The 20,596-nt window shown below is 38.1% G+C and overlaps 1 protein-coding gene across 1 annotated transcript in view; it reads right to left on the bottom strand.

The window, feature by feature from the left end:
* Positions 1 to 5,009: 5,009 nt before the first annotated feature.
* LOC141293254 (ski oncogene-like) overlaps positions 5,010 to 20,596 on the bottom strand; it is a 35,476-nt gene continuing 19,889 nt past the window's right edge. Inside the window, exons 2-7 of the mRNA XM_073825288.1 lie at positions 9,785 to 9,898; positions 9,079 to 9,182; positions 8,644 to 8,924; positions 8,267 to 8,538; positions 6,369 to 6,599; positions 5,010 to 6,156 (exon numbers count right to left, since the gene is read on the bottom strand). Coding sequence (XP_073681389.1) covers positions 5,938 to 6,156; positions 6,369 to 6,599; positions 8,267 to 8,538; positions 8,644 to 8,924; positions 9,079 to 9,182; positions 9,785 to 9,898 — 1,221 coding nt within the window. The 3' untranslated portion in view covers positions 5,010 to 5,937. The remainder of the gene's footprint in view (positions 6,157 to 6,368; positions 6,600 to 8,266; positions 8,539 to 8,643; positions 8,925 to 9,078; positions 9,183 to 9,784; positions 9,899 to 20,596) is intronic.

Raw genomic sequence — 20,596 nt, 5'->3', positions numbered from 1 at the left:
GTTTAGGAGGAACTGGGACGGGAAAAGGAGCCACACGTGTCAGCGGTCAGTAAATCTCTAATCCAGGATGAGGTGAAGGCATTACTCGTACTAGGGATTTTCATGTCTCAGTGGTCAACTTGAATAAAAGGGATAGGGGGTGATATATCAATATTTTTGTTTCTTTAATGGTACTAATGTTAAAACAATGCCAATTAACATGGAAGCATAAAATTCCTCTTGATCCCATCATTGCATGTCTATCAAACTCATATCTTTTTAAATCATATTTTCTTATAAAATATGAAAAATGAATTCTAAAATTGTATCATGTCTTATGCTAAAAAATATTTACATATGTTTTTAATTTTTTTCTTATCATTTCCTATCATTTTAAAATTTTGTCTTATGATTAAGGTATATATAGACCACATTAGGGATGGGTTTGGGCACAAATTTCACAATTTGATTTTATTTCTGATTCGATATTTTGATTATTTTGGATATATATATCAGGTACAGTACATGCCAAATTTCCTCAAGAAAAAAAATCATAACTAATACTGTAAAATATATGAGAGTCAGTTGGTACTACATAATACACTATATAATATTGAAGGTTAAAATTGACTGATTTGTATACAAACGTTTAAATTACACTCTGTTAAGTTTTTTTTTCTAATATTAAAGTTACAATTACGAAATTATATTTCTACTCAAATTCGTTTTTTGAAATTTAAACAACTAAGTTAAATGGCTTTCATAAAAACTCGAAAGATTTATTCAAACATAAATTAAACATTGAAGAACAGTAAAATTTATAATGAATATGTCATATGGTGCAAAAATTTAGCAAAATGCTCATCTCTAGAATTTTTCTAGCTGAATGCTCACCGAATATGTTTTTTCTGAAGTAAATATGACATTAGGCTACCTGACATTGTTTACAAGCTGTATTGACGTCTTTGCGCGACTGATTGAACACTGATTGACCGATTAACGTTACATGAGACAGGATACGGATTTCTGTACGTTATACTATTTTTTAACATACCTTGGGATGTTTATTCATGTTTATTTCGTGCTGAAACTGGTAACGTTATTAAGGCAAAGGAGATGATCAGTTCACGCGCCGCTTCTCTTGAATTGAGGCGCTACAACGATCTGTCACTCCACATTAAACAGCGCCTTTAAACGGCATTTATTGAATGTTTGATTAAAATCGACAGAATTTAAAATTTGAGACTTTTCATATCAAAGTAACAAAACACAAAGCTTACTGTAATGGGAGGTGCTCTAAAGTTCAATTCATTAACTGAAAATAGGCTAGACTAATCGATTTCTGAAACGTAAGAATCGATATCGTTTCGTAAAAATATTGAGAAATCGATCTTTTTTTACTCACGTGTGTGTGTTACGTTATTTATTTTATCTAAAATGTGGTATGATCTGTAGTAATAAAAATATATTTTTACTTGTTTTATAACCCAAAGTTAATTGTTCTTATAATAATAATTTATACTTCTGAACTAGGGTTACATTTTCTCATATTTTTCTCACAGAAACATACTATAAATTAAAAGAAAAACAAATTTACAATGCCACGATCAAATCTAGGCTCTACAGTTGCCTTAGATTTACGATTTACAGTGCCTTTCAAAGGTATGCATACCCCTTAAATTTTTTTTTTTTTTTTTTTTTACCATTTTGTTATGTTGCTGCCTATAATGTTAAACTGCTTTAAATTATTATTTTCCCACATCAATCTACACTCCATACGCCATAATGGCAATGCAAAAAACAGGGTTTTAACATATTTGCTAATTTATATATATATAAAAACTAAATTATTCCATTGCATAAGTATTCATACCCTTATCTGGGACAGTTGAAATTTAGCACACAGGAGCATTGATATTGCTTGTAGATGTTACTACACTTCGATTTAAACTTCGAATTAAATGTGTATGATTTGGATAGTCACACATCTTAATAAAAGATCTAACAGCTAAAACTGCATTTCAGAGCAAAAACCAAGCCCTGAGGTAAAAAAAAAAAGAAAATCTGGGGAAAAGTTCAGAAAAAATTCTGCTGCATTGAAGGTTTAGAGAAGCATGTTAGCCTCTGTTACCCTTAATGTACCCTGTACCCAGGGCCGGGAAAGGTGAGCCCCGGGCGGATCGGCCAGCCGCCTCGGGGAGGGTGGAAGTCAGGCACTGGAATCGATCATCGACTTAGTCATTTTTTCAGGGTCTTTTTCCAGGGCGATCCTCCACCCTGCTCGAGGCGGCCGGCCAATCCGGCCGGGGCTCACCTTTCCCGGCCGGGGTGGGGTAGGGTGCTAGACCCTGGAGGAAAGGCTTAGAGGTCTGGAGGCTCTCACCCGCCATCCTGGCTATATGAAACCCACTCGGGGTGGTTCTCTCCGACTATGTCGCCTATGGTCCTGGGGCCTTTTTGACACGCTCTAGCCCAACTCAAACCTCACGCTGGTGGGTACGGGAGTAGGCTGGGCCCCCCTACTCCGGGCATTGGTGGTTCTCTCCGACTATGTCGCCTATGGTCCTGGGGCCTTTTTGACACGCTCTAGCCCAACTCAAACCTCATGCTGGTGGGTACGGGAGTAGGCTGGGCCCCCCTACTCCGGGCATTGGTGGTTCTCTCCGACTATGTCGCCTATGGTCCTGGGGCCTTTTTGACACGCTCTAGCCCAACTCAAACCTCACGCTGGTGGGTACGGGAGTAGGCTGGGCCCCCCTACTCCGGGCATTGGTGGTTCTCTCCGACTATGTCGCCTATGGTCCTGGGGCCTTTTTGACGCGCTCTAGCCCAACTCAAACCTCACGCTGGTGGGTACGGGAGTAGGCTGGGCCCCCCTACTCCGGGCATTGGTGGTTCTCTCCGACTATGTCGCCTATGGTCCTGGGGCCTTTTTGACGCGCTCTAGCCCAACTCAAACCTCACGCTGGTGGGTACGGGAGTAGGCTGGGCCCCCCTACTCCGGGCATTGGTGGTTCTCTCCGACTATGTCGCCTATGGTCCTGGGGCCTTTTTGACGCGCTCTAGCCCAACTCAAACCTCACGCTGGTGGGTACGGGAGTAGGCTGGGCCCCCCTACTCCGGGCATTGGTGGTTCTCTCCGACTATGTCGGCTATGGTCCGGGGGCCTATTTGACACACTCTAGCCCCACGCAAACCTCACGCTGGTGGGTACAGGAGTAGGCTGAGTCCCCCTACTCCGGGCAGGGTACTCCGTACCCTGTTACCCTTCTCGTAAAGAGTAGGGGTGTAACCCCGGTGTCCTGGCCAAATTCCCTCCACTGGCCCTAGTCAATCATGGCCTCCTAATAATCCCCTTCCATTAAAATTGGCTATATCACTCTCTCCTTTCCACCTGTAGCTGGTGTGTGGTGAGCGCACCGGCGCCGTTGTACTGTGGCTGCCGACGCATCATCCAAGTGGATGCTGCACACTGGTGGTGGTTGAGGAGAGATCCCCCATATGATTGTAAAGCGCTTTGGGTGTATGGAAATACACAATGAAAGCGCTATACAAATGCATCATTCATTCATTCATTCATTCATTCATTCAATGGATGAAGTTTAAAACAACCATGACTCTTCCTAGAGCTGACCTCCTGGCCAAACTGAGCAACTGATGGAGAAGGGCCTCTGCTAGAGTGGTGACCAAGAACCTGATGGTCACTATAGTTGAGCTCCATGATCATATGTGCAAATGGGAGAAACTTGCAGAAGGACAAACATCACAGCAACACTCCACCGATCTGGGCTTTTTGGTGGTGTGGCAAGTCTCAATCCTCTCCTCAGTGAAGACACATGAAAACACACTTGGAATTTGCAAAAAAGCACCTTATGGACCCTCAGACTGAGAGAAACAATCTGGTCTGATGAACCTCAATTCAAAGCAAACCTCACACCGGTGAGAAGGTTCACCTTCAAACAGGGCAATGACACAGAAAGAGCTGCATCATACCCAAAAAGACTTGAGGCTGTAAAGATGCTTCAGCTAAGTACTATTAGTTAAGGGTATGAATACTTATGCAATGTACTTTTTATTATTATTTTAATTATGAAGTTGCAACAATTCTGTTTTTGCTTTGTCATTATAGTGCATGGTGTGTAGACTGATGTGAAAAAAAAAAATTAAAACAGTTTTTAACAGCAACATAAAATGTGAAAAAATTAAGGTGGTATGAATACTTTTGCCACTGTATATACTCCTACTTATTGTATGGCACAAAAAATATCAGAAAAGACAAGAAGAATGGTTGATTCTGTTTAATGATGTTATTATAGGTGGGGGAACATTAAAACAAATGACCCACATCAAAACCAAAACTATGACAAGACCCTGAACACAATGCATATCTCTAGTGTGACGCATGAAAACATCAAAAGGTTAAAAACTGACATAGGCAAGCATACGGATCTCGTTATATAGAAGGGGAAGTAAAAATGTACCCAGAATAAATAGAGCGATGGAGAAGTTAGCATATGTATTACTGCAGGTTTATTCAAGACAGGGGTAATGGAGATAAAAGATCATTAGAAATTCAGCAAATACTCTTTATAGTTCATCAGCCACATTTCTGATTAATTCACTCAGAATGTGAAACTTTACTTTGGTAGTTATATAAAGTGATTTCCAAAGGGACTGGATTTATTCAGAAATATAATGATCTAAGATTTTTTGTTAATATTACATAAGGATTTTATACAGTAAATGCCCTCTAGTTGAAAATATGATAGGAGAAATTAATTTTGTGTTACATAGTTTCATACATACAGACTATTGGTTTGGAGCAAAAGCATTTAGAGTAAAGTGTAACGCAATCATATTTACATAGTTTTTTACGTTTAAGTGGTATTCACATCTGTAACAAATGTATGAAAACGTCTTTATTCAATACTTGGTGTCTGAGATCTGAAAAAACAGAGGGCTTCAAATACACAATACAACTATCTTTTCTTAAAAGTGCAATTCTTTTTTTGGTAGAAAGTAAAAAAATATATCCTTATTTTTCTATATAAGTAGAAATGTTATTTTCATTAACAGCATTTTTTTTTTTTACCTTAAATGAGCCCTAAAACCAGTGACTTAAATGGATGTTTGTCACTAGAGCATAATTCTGATTCTGAAAGGAAAAAAAAACATTCATTTCATCATCAAACAAAAAGCATGGAGTGATCAATCTCATGTCCTATGCTGTAATGTTCATCTGGACTGCGAAAACTGGTCATTAGTAAAGTATAATACTTGATATTGAAGCTCAGGACAGAGGGTAGGATTCAGCCCATATTGATCATTGCCAATACTATAGGGTTTTAAGCACATGGTAATTAAAAATACAAAGATAAAAAGCTCATCTGAATGTAGGTTTATAATAAAGCTTTGCTGCACCATAGCACTGTCGCTCATGCAAACTATTTCAATACAACAGCGAAAAAAGGTCAAATAAAAGCGAGCAGAACATTGTAATGACAACACCTGTGTACTATGTAGATTTCTGGCTTGTAACACTTTCTAGTTTACAGAGTGTCAGCGGCACTAGCAGGCTGTCCACCTGCTACTGTCAATGTATTGTGAATAGAAAACATGTTCGTTTCCCAAATATTATTCAAGTATCTTTGCAAAAAATTTAAATAGCTTATAACAAAAAAAATCCTTAGCTTAGCTTAAAGAAGCTAACTGAAGGAGAGTCAGTTACACGCGATGCCACCGTCTCCGAGCGTCCTCCTCTTGAGGAGCAACCAAACTTCTTTCCAGTTACAGAGTTTGTGATTTATGGTTACAGTCTCTATTGGTTTTGGTAAACGTATGCTGTAAAATGCTTGTTTTTTTATTACCATTCTCCTTGTGCTCCATAAATGTGTTGGCTTTAGAGGCGTCCTCTACTCGTCCTTCAACAACAGCCATACACTGAATTGCTCTAAATGTTTAAGATACATCATCTCTCATTTCTTTCTTCTCTCCCTCGGTGGGTTGTGTGTTTGTGATGGCGTGTCCCTCCATCTCTGCTTTGTGGCCCAGCTGGTCCTGAAGCTCTTTGACAACTCTCTCCAGATTCTGCCGGGCGTCCCGCTCCTTCAGCAGGTCCTCTCTTAACTGCTCACGGTCTACTTCTGCTTGCTGGAGCTTTGTCTGCAGATCTTCAATCTGATAGAGTGAAAAAGACATTATTATCTACAATAGGGTCCAAAATGTCACACCACTAGAGAAAATGCTTCTGTTTAGAATTTCAACTCACTCTGCTTCCTAGACATTGAAAACAGCCATTAAAAATACAATACTGGGCCAAGACACAGTGTAACTTTACCTTCTGTACTTGGCTGTGCTAATATATACTAGCAGGATGTGCCAAATCTCACCTGTGAGGAATACTTGGCCCTCAGACGTCCCGCCTCACAACCCTTATCGCAAACACGGAGCTGTCTCTCTCTGTCCAGCTCCCTCTTCAGCCTGCCGCAGGACTCGTTGGCGTCTCGCACTTTCTTTTCACTCTCCACACGGAGGCGCTCAATCTCCTTCCTCAGGTTCCGCTTCGCTTCAATAGCCTCCCTCAGCCTGCCCTTCTTAGTCACCCTGACAAACTCCAGCTCCTGTGAAAGACAGCCAGTGTTACTCAAGGATAACAGTTTTTATCTGACACCTTTTTACAAAGCAATTTGCATGCGCAGTGTTACAAAAACAGTGCAAAACAGTGTTATTTTAGTATTATTTGTGTACTATTGTGGTATTTATTTACAATACCAGTCAAAAGACTTTTAATTGTTTTTTAAAGAAGTCTCTTCGACTCACCAAGCCTGCATTTATTTGATCCGAAGTACAGCAAAAACAGTTAGATTTTGAAATATTTTTACTCTTTAAATTTAAACTGTTTTCTATTTGAATATATTTTAAAATGTAATTTATTCCTGAATTAATTTTTAGCATCATTACTCTAGTCACATGATCCCTCAGAAATCATTGTAATATTTTTGATTTATGCTGAAAAACAAAAAAATATTATTGTTAGAATTTTAGTAGAAAGTTCTGAAGAACAGCATTTATCTGAAATAGGAATCTATTGTAACATTTAATCACGTTTGATTCATTTTAAGCATCCTTGCTAAGTAAAAGTATTAATTTATATAATTCATTTCACAAAAATGGTATAGTGTATTATGTTACAAAAGCTTTTAGATAAATGCTGATCTTTGGATCTTTCTATTCATCAAAGAATCCTGAAAAAAAAAAATGTACTCAATTGTTTTAAATATTTATAATAATAATAATAATAATAATAATAATAATAATAAAGTTTCTTGAGCAGCAAATCAGCATATTAGAATGATTTCTGAAGGATCATGTGACACCGCAGACTGAAGTAATTATGCTGAAAATTTAGGTTTGATCACAGGAACAAATTATATTTTAAAATATATTCAATAGAAAACAGTTATTTAGATGGTAAAAATATTTCAAAATTTTACTCTTTTTGCTCTTTTTTACTCTTCTTTGGATTAAATAAATGCAGGCTTGGTTAGCAGAAGAGACTTTTAGAAAAACATTAAAAATCTTACTGTTCAAAAACTTTTGACTGGTAGTGTATATTTTGAAATTGTGTTTATTTTCATGTTCTCAGTATTCATTTGAATTTTAATTCAAGTTTTGGTAACTTTGTTACATGTTTTTTACATTTTAATTAGGCTTTATTTTATTAATTTTTAGTTTTTCAACTTAATCTTATTTTTTCAAGTAGTAGCCGAAAAAAACATCTCAAATGTTTATATATCATATATATTTTTTTCATAAATTTTTTAAATATATTATATACAAGTATCAAACATACATATTTATTAACAGTTTTACTTTAATTATAGAAAACAAGTTTTGTCATTTTTAATTTAAGTTAACAATAACTGGTGCAGAATATTCTAAATTATAAATATTGAGAACTCTTCTAAAAAATAGAATTTGAAACAATTTGAGTATTTAAATGTGACCCTGGACCACAAAACCAGTCTTATGTAGCACCGGTATATTTGTAGGAATATCAAGAAATACAATGTATGGGTCAAAATGATCGATTTTTGCCAAAAACCATTAGGATTATAAGTAAAGATCATGTTCCATTAAGATATTTTGTAAATTTCCTACCGTGAATACAGCTTTCAGATGATGTATGACTGGTTTTGTGGTCCAGGGTCACAAATATTTGAAAATTGAATACTTTTGTCCTTTATTTCAAGTCATTCTTTCATTTGAATTTCCTCATGATAAGTACCTGCTGAAGGCTTCGTTTGGCCTGCAGAGCAGCAGCTAGTTTCTCCTCTTGCTTCATTCTCATGCGGACGATCTCCTGGAGGAATTTCTCTCTAGCCTCCTTAGAGCTAAGGTCACTGCAGAGCGCCTGCTTGAGGACTTCCAGCTCAGAGCAAGGGGCCACCCCCAGTCTCACCCTCTCATCATGCACCTCTGCAGTGCCGTAAGCGTTGAGGTTCATTACCCCTACGCCACTGGTAAAGGGAGGTGACATCAAGGAATGGGAGGCAGGAACTGGAATCAGAGAATAATAGATCAGTAAGTTGCCAGATACTGCAAATGTTTTTTCTATTTACCATTATGTCCTCCACAGATGTATTTAACTGCTAATTCTCTTACCTTTGCTACAGTTGTCAACTTCGATTTCTGCGTCCGAGTCCTCGTTCTCTAGAGGACGCTGTCTGACTACTAGAGTGGGCAGAGAGGCCTTGGCCACTGGCTGTGATTGTCTCTCTGCAGAGGGCCACCTCTTTCTTGGCGTGGAGCTCTCTGTCTTGCCTGTGTTGTGGCTCTCGGTGGGCTGAGAGAAACGTTGCGGTGACTGCTCATTATTTTTAAATGTAGCTATGGGCAGAGAGACATTTGGGACTACCAGGCTGTCTTGTCCTTTACCAAGTGATCTAAATGTCAGAAGAAAATGAGATGTTAATTACATGTCTCAAACCAAGTAATATACTCACGTATTGCACAGTGGAGATTATGCATGAATTATTAATCATTATTGTATTATTATTAATTTGCTATAATCACATTAATACTGTAATGGTAGAGTACCTCTCATACATGTGACTAGGTGTCTCCCGCTCAGCAGAAGAAACTCTGGGAGACCAGGGCCTGAAGGCTGAAGGTCTTTGCTTGAACTGGAGCTGCTTAAGATCCTAAACAGAGAAAAAGGTTTTTTGATTAGAGATGTTTTTAAAAAAGTCTCTTCTGCTCATCAAGCCTGCATTTATTTGATCCAAAGTACAGCAAAAACAGTAAACTTGTGAAATATTTTTACTATTTAAAATAACTGTTTTCTAATTCAATGTTTTTTTATGTTCTTTATCATCACTTTTGATCAATTTAAAGCACTACCCCCCCACAAAATAAATAATAATAATTATACTGACTGCAAGCATTTTAGCGTATAATGCTATACAAGCTTTTATTTCAGATAAATGCTGATCTTTGGATCTTTCTAATCATTAAAGAATCCTAAAAAAAATCTGAATATTAGAATGATTTCTGAAGGATCATGTGACACCGACAACTGGAGTAATGATGCTGAAAATTTAGCTTTGATCACAGGAATAAATTACATTTTAAAATATATTCAAATAGAAAGCAGTTATTTTAAATAGAAAAAACATTTCACAATATTACTGTTTTTACATCAAATAAATGCAGGCTTTGTGAGCAGATGATTACAAATCTTACAAACTTTTACTATGTGGTCAATGTATTTCATAAAGAAAACAATAAGCCAAAAAAAATCCACCTTATTTGCAGATGCAGCCAGAGACTGTAGCCAATCAGCTTGCTTCTCTTTATCCATTGATGGGGATCTCGAGCGGTCATGTTTGGCTTTTTTGGAGGGAATCGGACTGTACGCCTGTAAAATAAAAAGAAGAGAAAAGACACACTCTGTGAGATGAAATAACACCCTGTGAAGGTAAGACACCAGCACTGAGGTACGGCTTTAACCATGTAGGTGTCAAACCCACTTACAGCTCTCAGCAAATATCTGAGAGAAATCTGAGGTAAGTTTAGCATCAGTACAAACAAAAACCAAACACTACAGGTATTCATGCAACTAAAAAGGGTTCCTAAAAAAAGGATGGCAGCGAGTAAATCCTCCCCTTTGCCCTCAGGTTTCAGCATGTCAGTTCCAGGATGTTTACCTTTGCCGTACCAATGACCTGCCCAAACCTGTGCCTTTCTGACTCAAGTTCAGGAATTTAAAACACCCCCGAACATCCTGACAGCCAGAGTTAGTGTGAAAGTCAGGTAAGGATAAAGTCAGAGAGAGGTGCTGATAACAAAAAATGATTCACAATGAATGAAAAAATGTGGTGTTTCCAGGTGAAAAACATCACATGGGTGAGAATTATGACTGGATAAATAAGGTCAGGCACTGCGGCTTTAACAGAAACAGTCAGTCGCAATAATGCGACACAAGGGGGAGATGTCGGGCTGGATTTTGTCTCATACCTACAACAGTGACAGCAATCTTGTAATACACATTATTTATTCGCTCTCTAGTAGCGAACTATAATAAAGCCTACTCTTCTCAAAAGGCGTGGGTGCACTTTATGTGACCGGGGCCCATTTCCTTCAATGCGGACAGACTCACACTGGCGCTAATACACACTTTCCTCCATGTCCAGCATGACAAGTTTACGCTCGGTAACGTGGTCCTTGAAGCCGAGAAACACACACGCAAGGAACACACAAAGCACACACTTACTTTCTAAGAGCGCGGAGTGGAGTAGCGCGGACCAATTCATGATCAAGAACTCTTCAGCCTGAGTGTAGCGGCTGTGAGAGGAGCCTCTTACCGATTCAGTACACTTTCTGAATGATTAACTAGCAATAAATGACCTTCTAATGTAGAAATATTATAACATATATACTTCACGAGTGAAAAGAAATATATCTATAATTCTTCTCAACGCTAGAGTGACACTTTTTATTAACGTATTATATGATAGTAAAAACGTCGCAACTGACTGACTCCCTCACTGAACCGCAAATGTTCTCTGCTTCCAAATAAAATGCATTCACAATTAAAGACATATTTTAACATTAAATTTTCTGTGATAGTTCGTCTAAAAACAATTTAAACATTTTCACGATGCGTCATCAATCGGCCATATTGGTGGCACTGAATGTAAACAATGTCACTAAACTTTAGGAAACGCGCATATTTTGCTGATTATCTCTGCTAAAAATGGTCAATTATTGTCATGTTTTTGGGCTATTTGGTCAGATCGGGAAAGACATGGAGTACTATAGACTGCCAAAAGTTATAACAAATCAAGGAGAACAGTGCAGTGTGTGTGTTTGTGGTTGGCCAAACTGAACCAGGAATAATAGACTATAATAGACCAATTTTTTACAATCAGATTAAAATACAGATTCTTTCAATTGATGTACGGTTTGTTAGGATAGGACAATATTTGGCTGAAATTTGAAAATCTGCAATTTGAGGGTGTGAAAAATCTAAATATTGAGAAAATTGTAATTAGCAATGCATATTACTAATCAAAAATTAGGTTTTAATATATATTTACGGTGTAAAATTTATACTGCATGGAACATGATCTTTTCATGATATCCTAATGATTTTTAGCATAAAATTAAATATTGATAATATTCTACCCATACAATGTATTTTTTGCTATTGCTACAAATATATCCGTGGTTTTGTGGTCCAGGGTCACATTTGTCAAACTAAAAGTCTCTTGGTCCCCCAAATGTAGAATATTAAGGGTCAACGGCTCCCCGGTATTTATTTATTTATTAAAACAAAAAAGAAAAGAAAAAAGAAAAAACTCTAGAGACCTGCCTGCCTTGCGTAAAGGGAAGCATAGTTTTTTTTCCCCCTTCAAAAAATGCGGATGGGTAAAGTCAAAACATGCCTCAAGTGTTGAACAACCACTGCACACCCAACAAAGAACGTCTGTCTGTGTTTGTTCCTTCCCTGAGGTCTGGAGTTCCAGGAAGACCAGGGCGTCCCAGACATAATAGTCTTTGACTGTGCACCCTCCCAGACACCACAAGGGAGCCGCTGATGCAGCGTCCGCTGATCTGAAATCAGGGCAGCCGTGACACGGCCCTCACTCACAACCACATCAAACGTGTGGCCTTGTGACACACATGCAGGGCAGACTGTATCAAGCAGCTGGGCAAACCGCACAAACACACACAATGGATGCAGATTAGGACATGTACAACATCTGGATTCAAACCGACAGTTTTATATAAACCTGAAAGGAAGCCTGTGGCCATCTGGATTTATTATACAATTTCGAAGAATTCTATACAAGGTTTTTGCAAACACTCCACTACAAATAAAATATTAATGTAAGAGAAAATGTAACATACTCCATATTCTTAATCAGGACTGAGAAGCACTAACAAGGGCTCCATTACTGACGGAGTGCATGAGCGAGTGATTGAAGGAGTGAGTAAGTGTGGGCCACATTTCCTCTCTGTAGTTTGCTTTGGCTGATGGCCCTGTGGGAACCCAGAGCGTCTGGTTCCTGAATGTGAGTGGGCGGGTTCGAGGAGCAGGACCACAGAGGAAACACAAAGCAGCAGGAATGTATACTTGAAGGCCAAGTACGGCTTACTCTTAAAGTGGCCATTCAATCCTATGCCCTTTCAACTGCCTATTGTGCAAGATTTCTTTGAAGGCAGGTTATAAAGGAGTGCTTTACGGCAAACATGAGGCTGAACATACACAGATGAAACATGCATGTTTGCGCAAAACATAACCGTTGGCTTTGCAAAAACCAACTCATGAATCAAACATTACAATATATTACATTCTAATTTATTATTATTCAACAAGAGGTTCTTTAAAAGTTTTTAAAATGTTTTTCACACTAAGAAAAACAAAGTTTTGAACCTCTATTTTTAGATAGGCTGAGACTTGTTTCAAAAGGGTTTGAAAAATGACATTGTTGCCAATGGTCCAAGATGTGCAGACGTCCCAAACAAATATTGTGTGTAACAGTTTGGAATGCATTGCTCCATCCAAGAGCCATGGGTGCATGTTGTCATAAACGGCATTGGATAACACTGACCACTTTTGCTTCTGATTTCGGAATGACTAATGAAGCGAATATCGACCTCCACTTGCATTTGTTGCGATACAGTGTTCAGGGAGATGGTGCACGCTCCAAATCTTTGTTGATATTACTTGGAAGCCAAACAAGTGGAGTTGCATTTGCCGTGAAACAAAAATAGTCTGCTCTATTGAACTTACTCGAGCAACTAACATCCTCACAATAATGCGCCACGCCGCTTGAAAGAACTGTAGCGGTGCTGGTGCACAGCAACCAGGCACAACAAGTTTCCTATTACAGCTTTTCTTTCCCCCCACGGAAATCCTGCATGTAATCCCCAGATCTGCGTGTGCTTCAGTGTGCTCTGCCAAAGTCAAGGGCAAAACTGGTGGGTACGAGCTTTATTGAGACATGCTGGAGATTGGCGCTGTGATTAGAGAGGGCTTCTGGAAGCCCATACAGGATGAAAGTGTCTACATAAGAGTATGTGAAAGAGAAAGGATAAGGTAATGCCAGCTGTCCTCGTGCAAGTGCTTTGGAGGGTCTCACAATTTATATTAAGCTTGGCTGTCACCTGGTGTCAGCTGGCAGATCGTTGGCATTTGAAAACGTCCTCAGCTCTTCCGCTTTCAGTGCCAAAAAAGAAAAAACACACGCCATCACGTTTCCCTTCAAGTCCGTCCTCTTCCAGAAGTCAGATATGGAGCCTTAGGGAAAACCAATCTTGATTGGATTGTGTTAATAGCCTTTGGACTGGAGTTTTGCTGCTGTCTGAGCTGAAGAGGGAACAGACTTTTGAGGCAAAGGCGGAGCATAACGCATAATCCTGCTCTGAGAGCGATGGAGGAATCCATCTGCTTCAATATGCCGTATTCCAGCAGGCACATAAGGGTTTGGTCTCATCGGACTCCTAAGACGTCCTCCTCCAATAAGTAGTCCACCTTCAAACTGCAAATAAAAAGCATCCACACAGCTCTACCCAAATTTCTCTTGATGTCTTCATGAAATGGATTGCATTTATGTGTTGAGCAAAGTGAAGAGTAAAGCTTATGCCGAGGCGAAGTCAAAAGACCCCACAAGGCACATTCACATTCACACAATGTCTTTCTGCTTCCCTTCACATTTAGAACACTAATAATGCAGGAACATGCAAACCAGGAAGCCTGAGGGGATGATGGGGAAAAGAAAATACATTACTGTAAACGTCTGTAGAAACTTTGAACACTCACCACTAAAGATTATTACTCTCAGTGCAGCTAATGGGTGTCTATTAGTAAGTTTTCCATTTGTTTGTGGGATACACAGTAGGACAAAAAGCTGTAGGCTTACAGTGGGTTCAGATCTGGGATTGTTTTTACACTGAAGTAGGAAAAAAGTGCAGGTAGCAACACTATGCAAAAACAAAAAATGCAGGTAGCAACACTACTCACATCCATCGTGGTACTCTCATGAACATGCATCGAAAACTGGCAAAGACTGTGCACAAAAAGTATTCTCGTAGCTTAATAAAATTGTGGTTAAACCACTGATGTTATTTTAAACATTTCAGTTGCTTTGCTGTCTACGCAAGGTCAAAAAGCTCTCAGATTTAATCATAAATATCCTAATTTGTGTTCTGAAGACGAACAAAGGTCTTACAGGTTTGGAACGACATGAGAGTCAGTAATTAATGACAGAATTGTAATTTTTGAGTGAACTACCACTAAGACATCTCGAGACCCATTTTTCAAAGTGGGTGGAACATTATTCACCTGGAACTTTAATCTGAATTTTAATCTGTATGCTTTAGTTCTATTGCTAATTTACAAGCAGTTAAGTGCAGAAAGACGATTAAAGTCTCACTGAATTGCCTCTTCACCATACTAACACTAGGGCTTGAAATAAAGACGGTCATAATATCACGTCAGGTAGAAGAGCTTCAAGGCGGCCACAAGCCCCTGAACCAACACTAAGCGAAAGGGTAATATTCCCGCCCTTTCTATTAGCAGTTTCTAGCTGCCCCAATGCGCAGAGGGTGGAATAGCTGGCTGGCTTTGGCTCTCGTGCCTGAGTGATTGACTGAGCAGATGGGGCTTTAGTTCCTCCAGTGAGAGTGTGGACTTCTGTTAGCAGCTGTGCATCTCACTGAAGAGCCCCTCCTGTCTCTGCTAACAGCTAGTTAAATCTCTTGCCTCGTGCACTGAAATCACAGAAACTGAAGCAAAAATGTTAATAGCAGGGATGAGGACACTGTCAGAGCTGGCACTCTTGTAACTATTGTTTGAAAGTTTGGGTTCAGTAAGATTTTCTTTCATAAATAATCAGCATGGATGCAGTAAAGCATTAAAAGTGATCAAAAAGTTTATCAAAAGTGACAGTAAATACATTTATAATGTTACAAAAGATATCAATTTCAGATAAAGGCTCAACTATTTCCAACATTGATAATGGTAAAAAGCTCCAAATCAGCGTGCAAGAATGATTTCTGAAGGATCATGTGCAAATTCAGCTTTGCATCACAGGAATAAATTACATTTTCAAAAATAATAATAATATTTCACAATATAAATTCTTTTCAGAATTTTTGATCAAATACAGTGCCAGTCAAAAGTTTTTGGACAGTAAGATTTATGTTTTTTAAAGCAATTATTTAATCCAAAATACAGCAAAAGCGGTAATATTGTGAATTATTTTTTATATTTAAAATAACTGATTTCTATTTGAATATATCTTAAAATGTCATTTATTACTGTGACCAAAACAAAATGTTTAGTTTTATTACTCCAGACTTCAGTGTCACATGATCCTTCAAAAATCATTCTTATATGTTCAAGATTTTTTTTTTGATGGGGATAGTTATAGAAATTATTACTTTTATTTAGCAAGGATGCTTTAAATTAGTCATAAGTGATGATAAATACATTTATAATGTTAAAAAACATTTTTATTTCAGAGAAATGTTCTGAACTTTTATTCATCAAAGAAACCTGAAAAAATTCTACTCAGATGTTTTTATCATAATAATAATAATAATAATAATAATAATAATAATAATAATAATAATAATAAATGTTTTTGAGCAGCAAATCAGAAAATTAAAATGATTTCTGGAAGGTCATGTGACTAGAGTAATGATGCTAAAAATTCAGCTTTGAAAACGGGAATAATTAAAACATTTAAAATATATTCAAATAGAAAACTGTTATTTAAAATAGTAACAATATTTCAAAATTGTACTGTTTTTGCTGTACTTTAGACCAAATATAATGTAATAATCAAATAACATTTAAAAAAAAACATTAACAATCTTACTGTCCAAACATTTTTGACTGGTAGTGCATATGCAGCTTAAAATCCTTTAACAAAGGGGCCTTGGAGCTAATATGGGCAATACAGCTTTAAATCCAGCCTGCAACATTTCATTTTCTCCTATCTCTTCCAATTTCCTGTCACTGTCTGTCTAGTTAAGCAAATAAATAAATAAATAAATAAAAGCCAAGGACAGAAAATTATGACCAAAAAAGTCTAATACATGTTTAAAGGGACACACACTGAAGAATTATTTGCCATATTTTGCATTCGTACATAATGCTCCAGCCGGCGATCAATCAGTCATGACAGTTAAATAGAGCAGGACACAGAGGATATGCATTTTGTCAGGGAGCTGCTTCGGTCTGTCAGACACCGAATACACAATCGCTTCCTCCCACAACAACACCTAACCTAACACACCCAAGCACAGCTCATACTTTGCCGTGCAAGGAGAACTTACGGCAATAATTGTGACTCCTCCACCAAATAAGGTGCAGTGCTGGGTTTTTTTGGAAGGGTGATAAGGGAGTGAATGCCAAGGGGAGGTCAGGAGGTGTCAGGGTACGGAGAGGCTGCTGAAGTTGTAAAAGCTCCCGCTGGGAAGCGGCAGGGTGAAGTTAGGGTCAGTGCTTAGGGTCTCAACGATGTCACAGCACCTTCACTGTGTCTGCCCTGGGATAGGGGAGGGGTGGTGTGCTGGTAATTGGCTCAAGTGAGGCTATAAATCCATCTGAAATTTACTGCTTCCAACCAGTCTTCGGCATTCTCAACCCCTGACGCCATCTGAGCGCTGACGATCCACAACACAGGGGTGTTGTAAAGACAGCGCAGACGTCCTTTCCGTGCAACTCCAAGCACTAGCACAATAGCGTGCAACCATCTCGGACAGAGACCATCACTTGACCTTACGTGGCGTGTCCATTTAAGACTACGGCTAATCACTGCAAGTGGACCTACAGTAATGGAAAACATGCCCGTTTTCTGTGAAACGCTCTCAGGGTCCGTGCATTTGCGAGCGAGGCAGAAATGGGGAGTGGGCCCTATAATTAAGGTTTGATACAAGCCAAGGCTGGGAATGGATTATTTTAGTTTGTTCTGCTTTTTACAGTCACTTTGAAAGCCCAATGTTCCCCCAGCATTCGTCAAAACAAATATAAGTGCGGCAGAATGGAGGTGGAAGTGCTAATGGATGTCGTAGAATGACAGGAAGCATTAGAAACAACAGGAGAGGAAAAACAGAGGATTGCGTGGTAGAAGGAAAAACAAAAAAATTTCGGAGAGCGAAAAGAGCTAACCGCTGAGTAAAAGTGCCCAGAACTCCGTAATTGAGTGTTTTTTCCAAAGTACAAGACATAGAAGGTTGAAATTGGGTGTTATTACAGCATTGTGCGAAGCGCTGTCACATCTGTACATGGAAACCTTGCATTTTGGAAAAATCCCTTTTCTATTTTTCCATGAAGTAGTACCTACATCCACATGGAACACATTCAGCGCAGCTTAATAAAGCAGATGATTACATAAAGAGATTAATAGGGAAACAGAGAGGCTCATTCTTCCATAAAGCAGTAAAGAGGGACACTCACTCTTTCAGGACAAGAAACCTAATGGTGGAAAAAACAATGCATCCCATAAATAAAAGCTTGGATGGTTGTAGATTCAGTCAATTTTTGCTTAGAATGTCTTGTCAAAGGGTACAGATTTGATTGGAACACAAAATATTTTGTAGAATGTTGGTAAGCAAATCATTTTGGTGACCATTGAATTTATTTATTTATTTTTTAAATATGTGACCCTGGACCACAAAACCAGTCATAAGGTTAATTTTTACAAAACTGAATAAATACGCTTTCTATTGATGTATGGTTTGGTAGGATAGGACAATATTTGGCCGAGATACATCTATTTGAAAATCTGGAATCTGAGGGTGCAAAAAAATCTAAATACTGAGAAAATCACCTTTAAAGTTCCCCAAATTAAGTTCTTAACAATGCATATTACTAATCAAAAATTACATTTTGATATATTTATAGTAGGAATTTTACAAAATATCTTTATGGAATATGATCTTTACTTAATTTCCTAATGATTTTTGGCATAAAAGAAAAATCAATAATTTTGACCCATACAATGTATTTTTGGCTATTGCTACAAATATACCCCAGCGACTTAAGACTGGTTTTGTGGTCCAGGGTCACAAATCTCCATTATACTAATCAGGGTGATTTTCAGTTCTGAAAGTGAACGTGACGCATCCCTGTTGAAAAGGCCAATTTTTATATGTCATGTTGGCTTGGAGATGGTTTAGCTGGTGGGGACGTCAGCATCCTAATTTGGAGATCTAAAACACAGCAGGCCAGCTATGCCAGTTTTTTCAGCAGGCATTACATTATTCTGCTCATTTGATGTGCTGTCTGCTTTGTAACCCTGAAAATTCCTGGAAACTTCTTTTTCCTGGACCATTTTCATTTTACAGCGCTCCTCTGAATCTGAAAGGGCCAATGTTTTTCTCCATAGCAACCGCATAACATTTTGAGATCAGCTCTGACTCAACCAACAAAACACAACAAAATACAGAATTCGCCATCTCTACTGGCGTTCGCAGACCAGACCCTCTCCTAGCCCTGTGTTTTGCAGCTAACATTACCCAGGCAATCTTCTGGAGTTTTTTTTTTTTTTTTTAAACAAACCCCTACACCTGACATCCATTAAACGTGTTCTTTTGCTAGCACTCCGCTCCCATAAAGCCTGTGAAGTACCCTCATTTTAACCGAAATGTGGCTGGTTTACCGATAACTGGTGTTTCTGAACTTGGGCCAAAATGGCTGACTGTTAGAGTATCTTATCGGTGAGTCAGCGCCAGCTCAGGTCTGACATGCGAGAGAAAACGAAGATACAGGCCAGTGTGTTATATAAATGTCTCCTGAGTCTGCTGAGTGTATGTTCCTGGTGTTTCGAGGACATGCTGCTCTGTGTGTTAATTTGTTCAGTCTGATCCGGTCAGAAGGATTAGGGCCCGGTGCTCCTGTTCTGAGCCCTGCCTCAAAAGAGGGCCTAGGGTTAGCATGTAATCTCCCAGCTTTCCCAGCACCAATCCATACTGACCCATGTGGCCTGTCCACTAACAGCTGAGGGACATTTGTCTGTCTGCGTCTGTTCGTATGTCCTATACCTTATAAGACCATATGCTAGAACATTCATGACGCATGTGCACTGATATAAGTTTTTTAAAAATAGAAATTAAATTGCAAATTTAAACATAAAACATTAAAACCAGACATTTTAAATGTTAACTGTGAATTTAGGCATCACAAAATTATAATATAGAAGAAAAATTGATATTCAATATTACATTTAACAGTATTATTAAATTATTAATGTTTTAGTTAAAAAATATGAGAAATCAGCATTCACAATTGAATATACAATATCAATAATATAGTGTGTTTGAATATACAATATATTATTATTATACAATATAATATTATCCAATAAATAATATTGGTAAATGACTGATATGGTTTGAGTTCTTAATGTTTTTCTTAATATTTTAAGCAATAAAAAGTACACTTTTTTTTGAATGTTTCGTTTTTTTAAATCATGTAAAATCACAAATTGATTGATGTTGAAATCCCTGGTGAGTATGTAAAATTGATATTCTGTTTGAGATCTGCTAAATATTACATTTAACAGTATTATTAAATTAATAAATGTTTCAATGTAAACTTTACAGGTTTAAGGTTAAATTTGTTAATAGTTAATGCATTAGATATCATAAAGGTTCATTTCTGAATATACTCATACATTTACTATTAAGTTGTTGCAACATAAATTAACAATAAACAGTATTATATTTATAAACTAAGACATGCCACAAATAATATTTGCTCAGCCAACTGAATGTTTATTGTAAGTGTTACCATCAAGTTTTAATTCTCAAAAAGTCTGGAAGATACCTTTTTAAAATGCTAAAGTGTGTGCTGTGTTACTGTATAAGGCCATGGTGAATTGGCAGCCAGTAAACACACACACACACACACACACACACACACACACACACAGCGAGCCTGAGAGAACGACAGCACAGGGTGAACAGACACCAGTATGGCAGGGAGGGGAGGCTCTGCTCAGGAACTCAATAATAACTTTCAGCAGTCTAGCCAGGAGGCTGGAGGCCCAGACTGCGGCTGTTCCATCCTCCAGCACTTCCCCCCTCCGCAGCCCTGGGC

This window comes from Garra rufa, chromosome 20, assembly GCF_049309525.1.
Source record: "Garra rufa chromosome 20, GarRuf1.0, whole genome shotgun sequence".
Classification (NCBI taxonomy): domain Eukaryota; kingdom Metazoa; phylum Chordata; class Actinopteri; order Cypriniformes; family Cyprinidae; genus Garra; species Garra rufa.
This window is presented reverse-complemented; position numbering and strand designations above follow the sequence as displayed.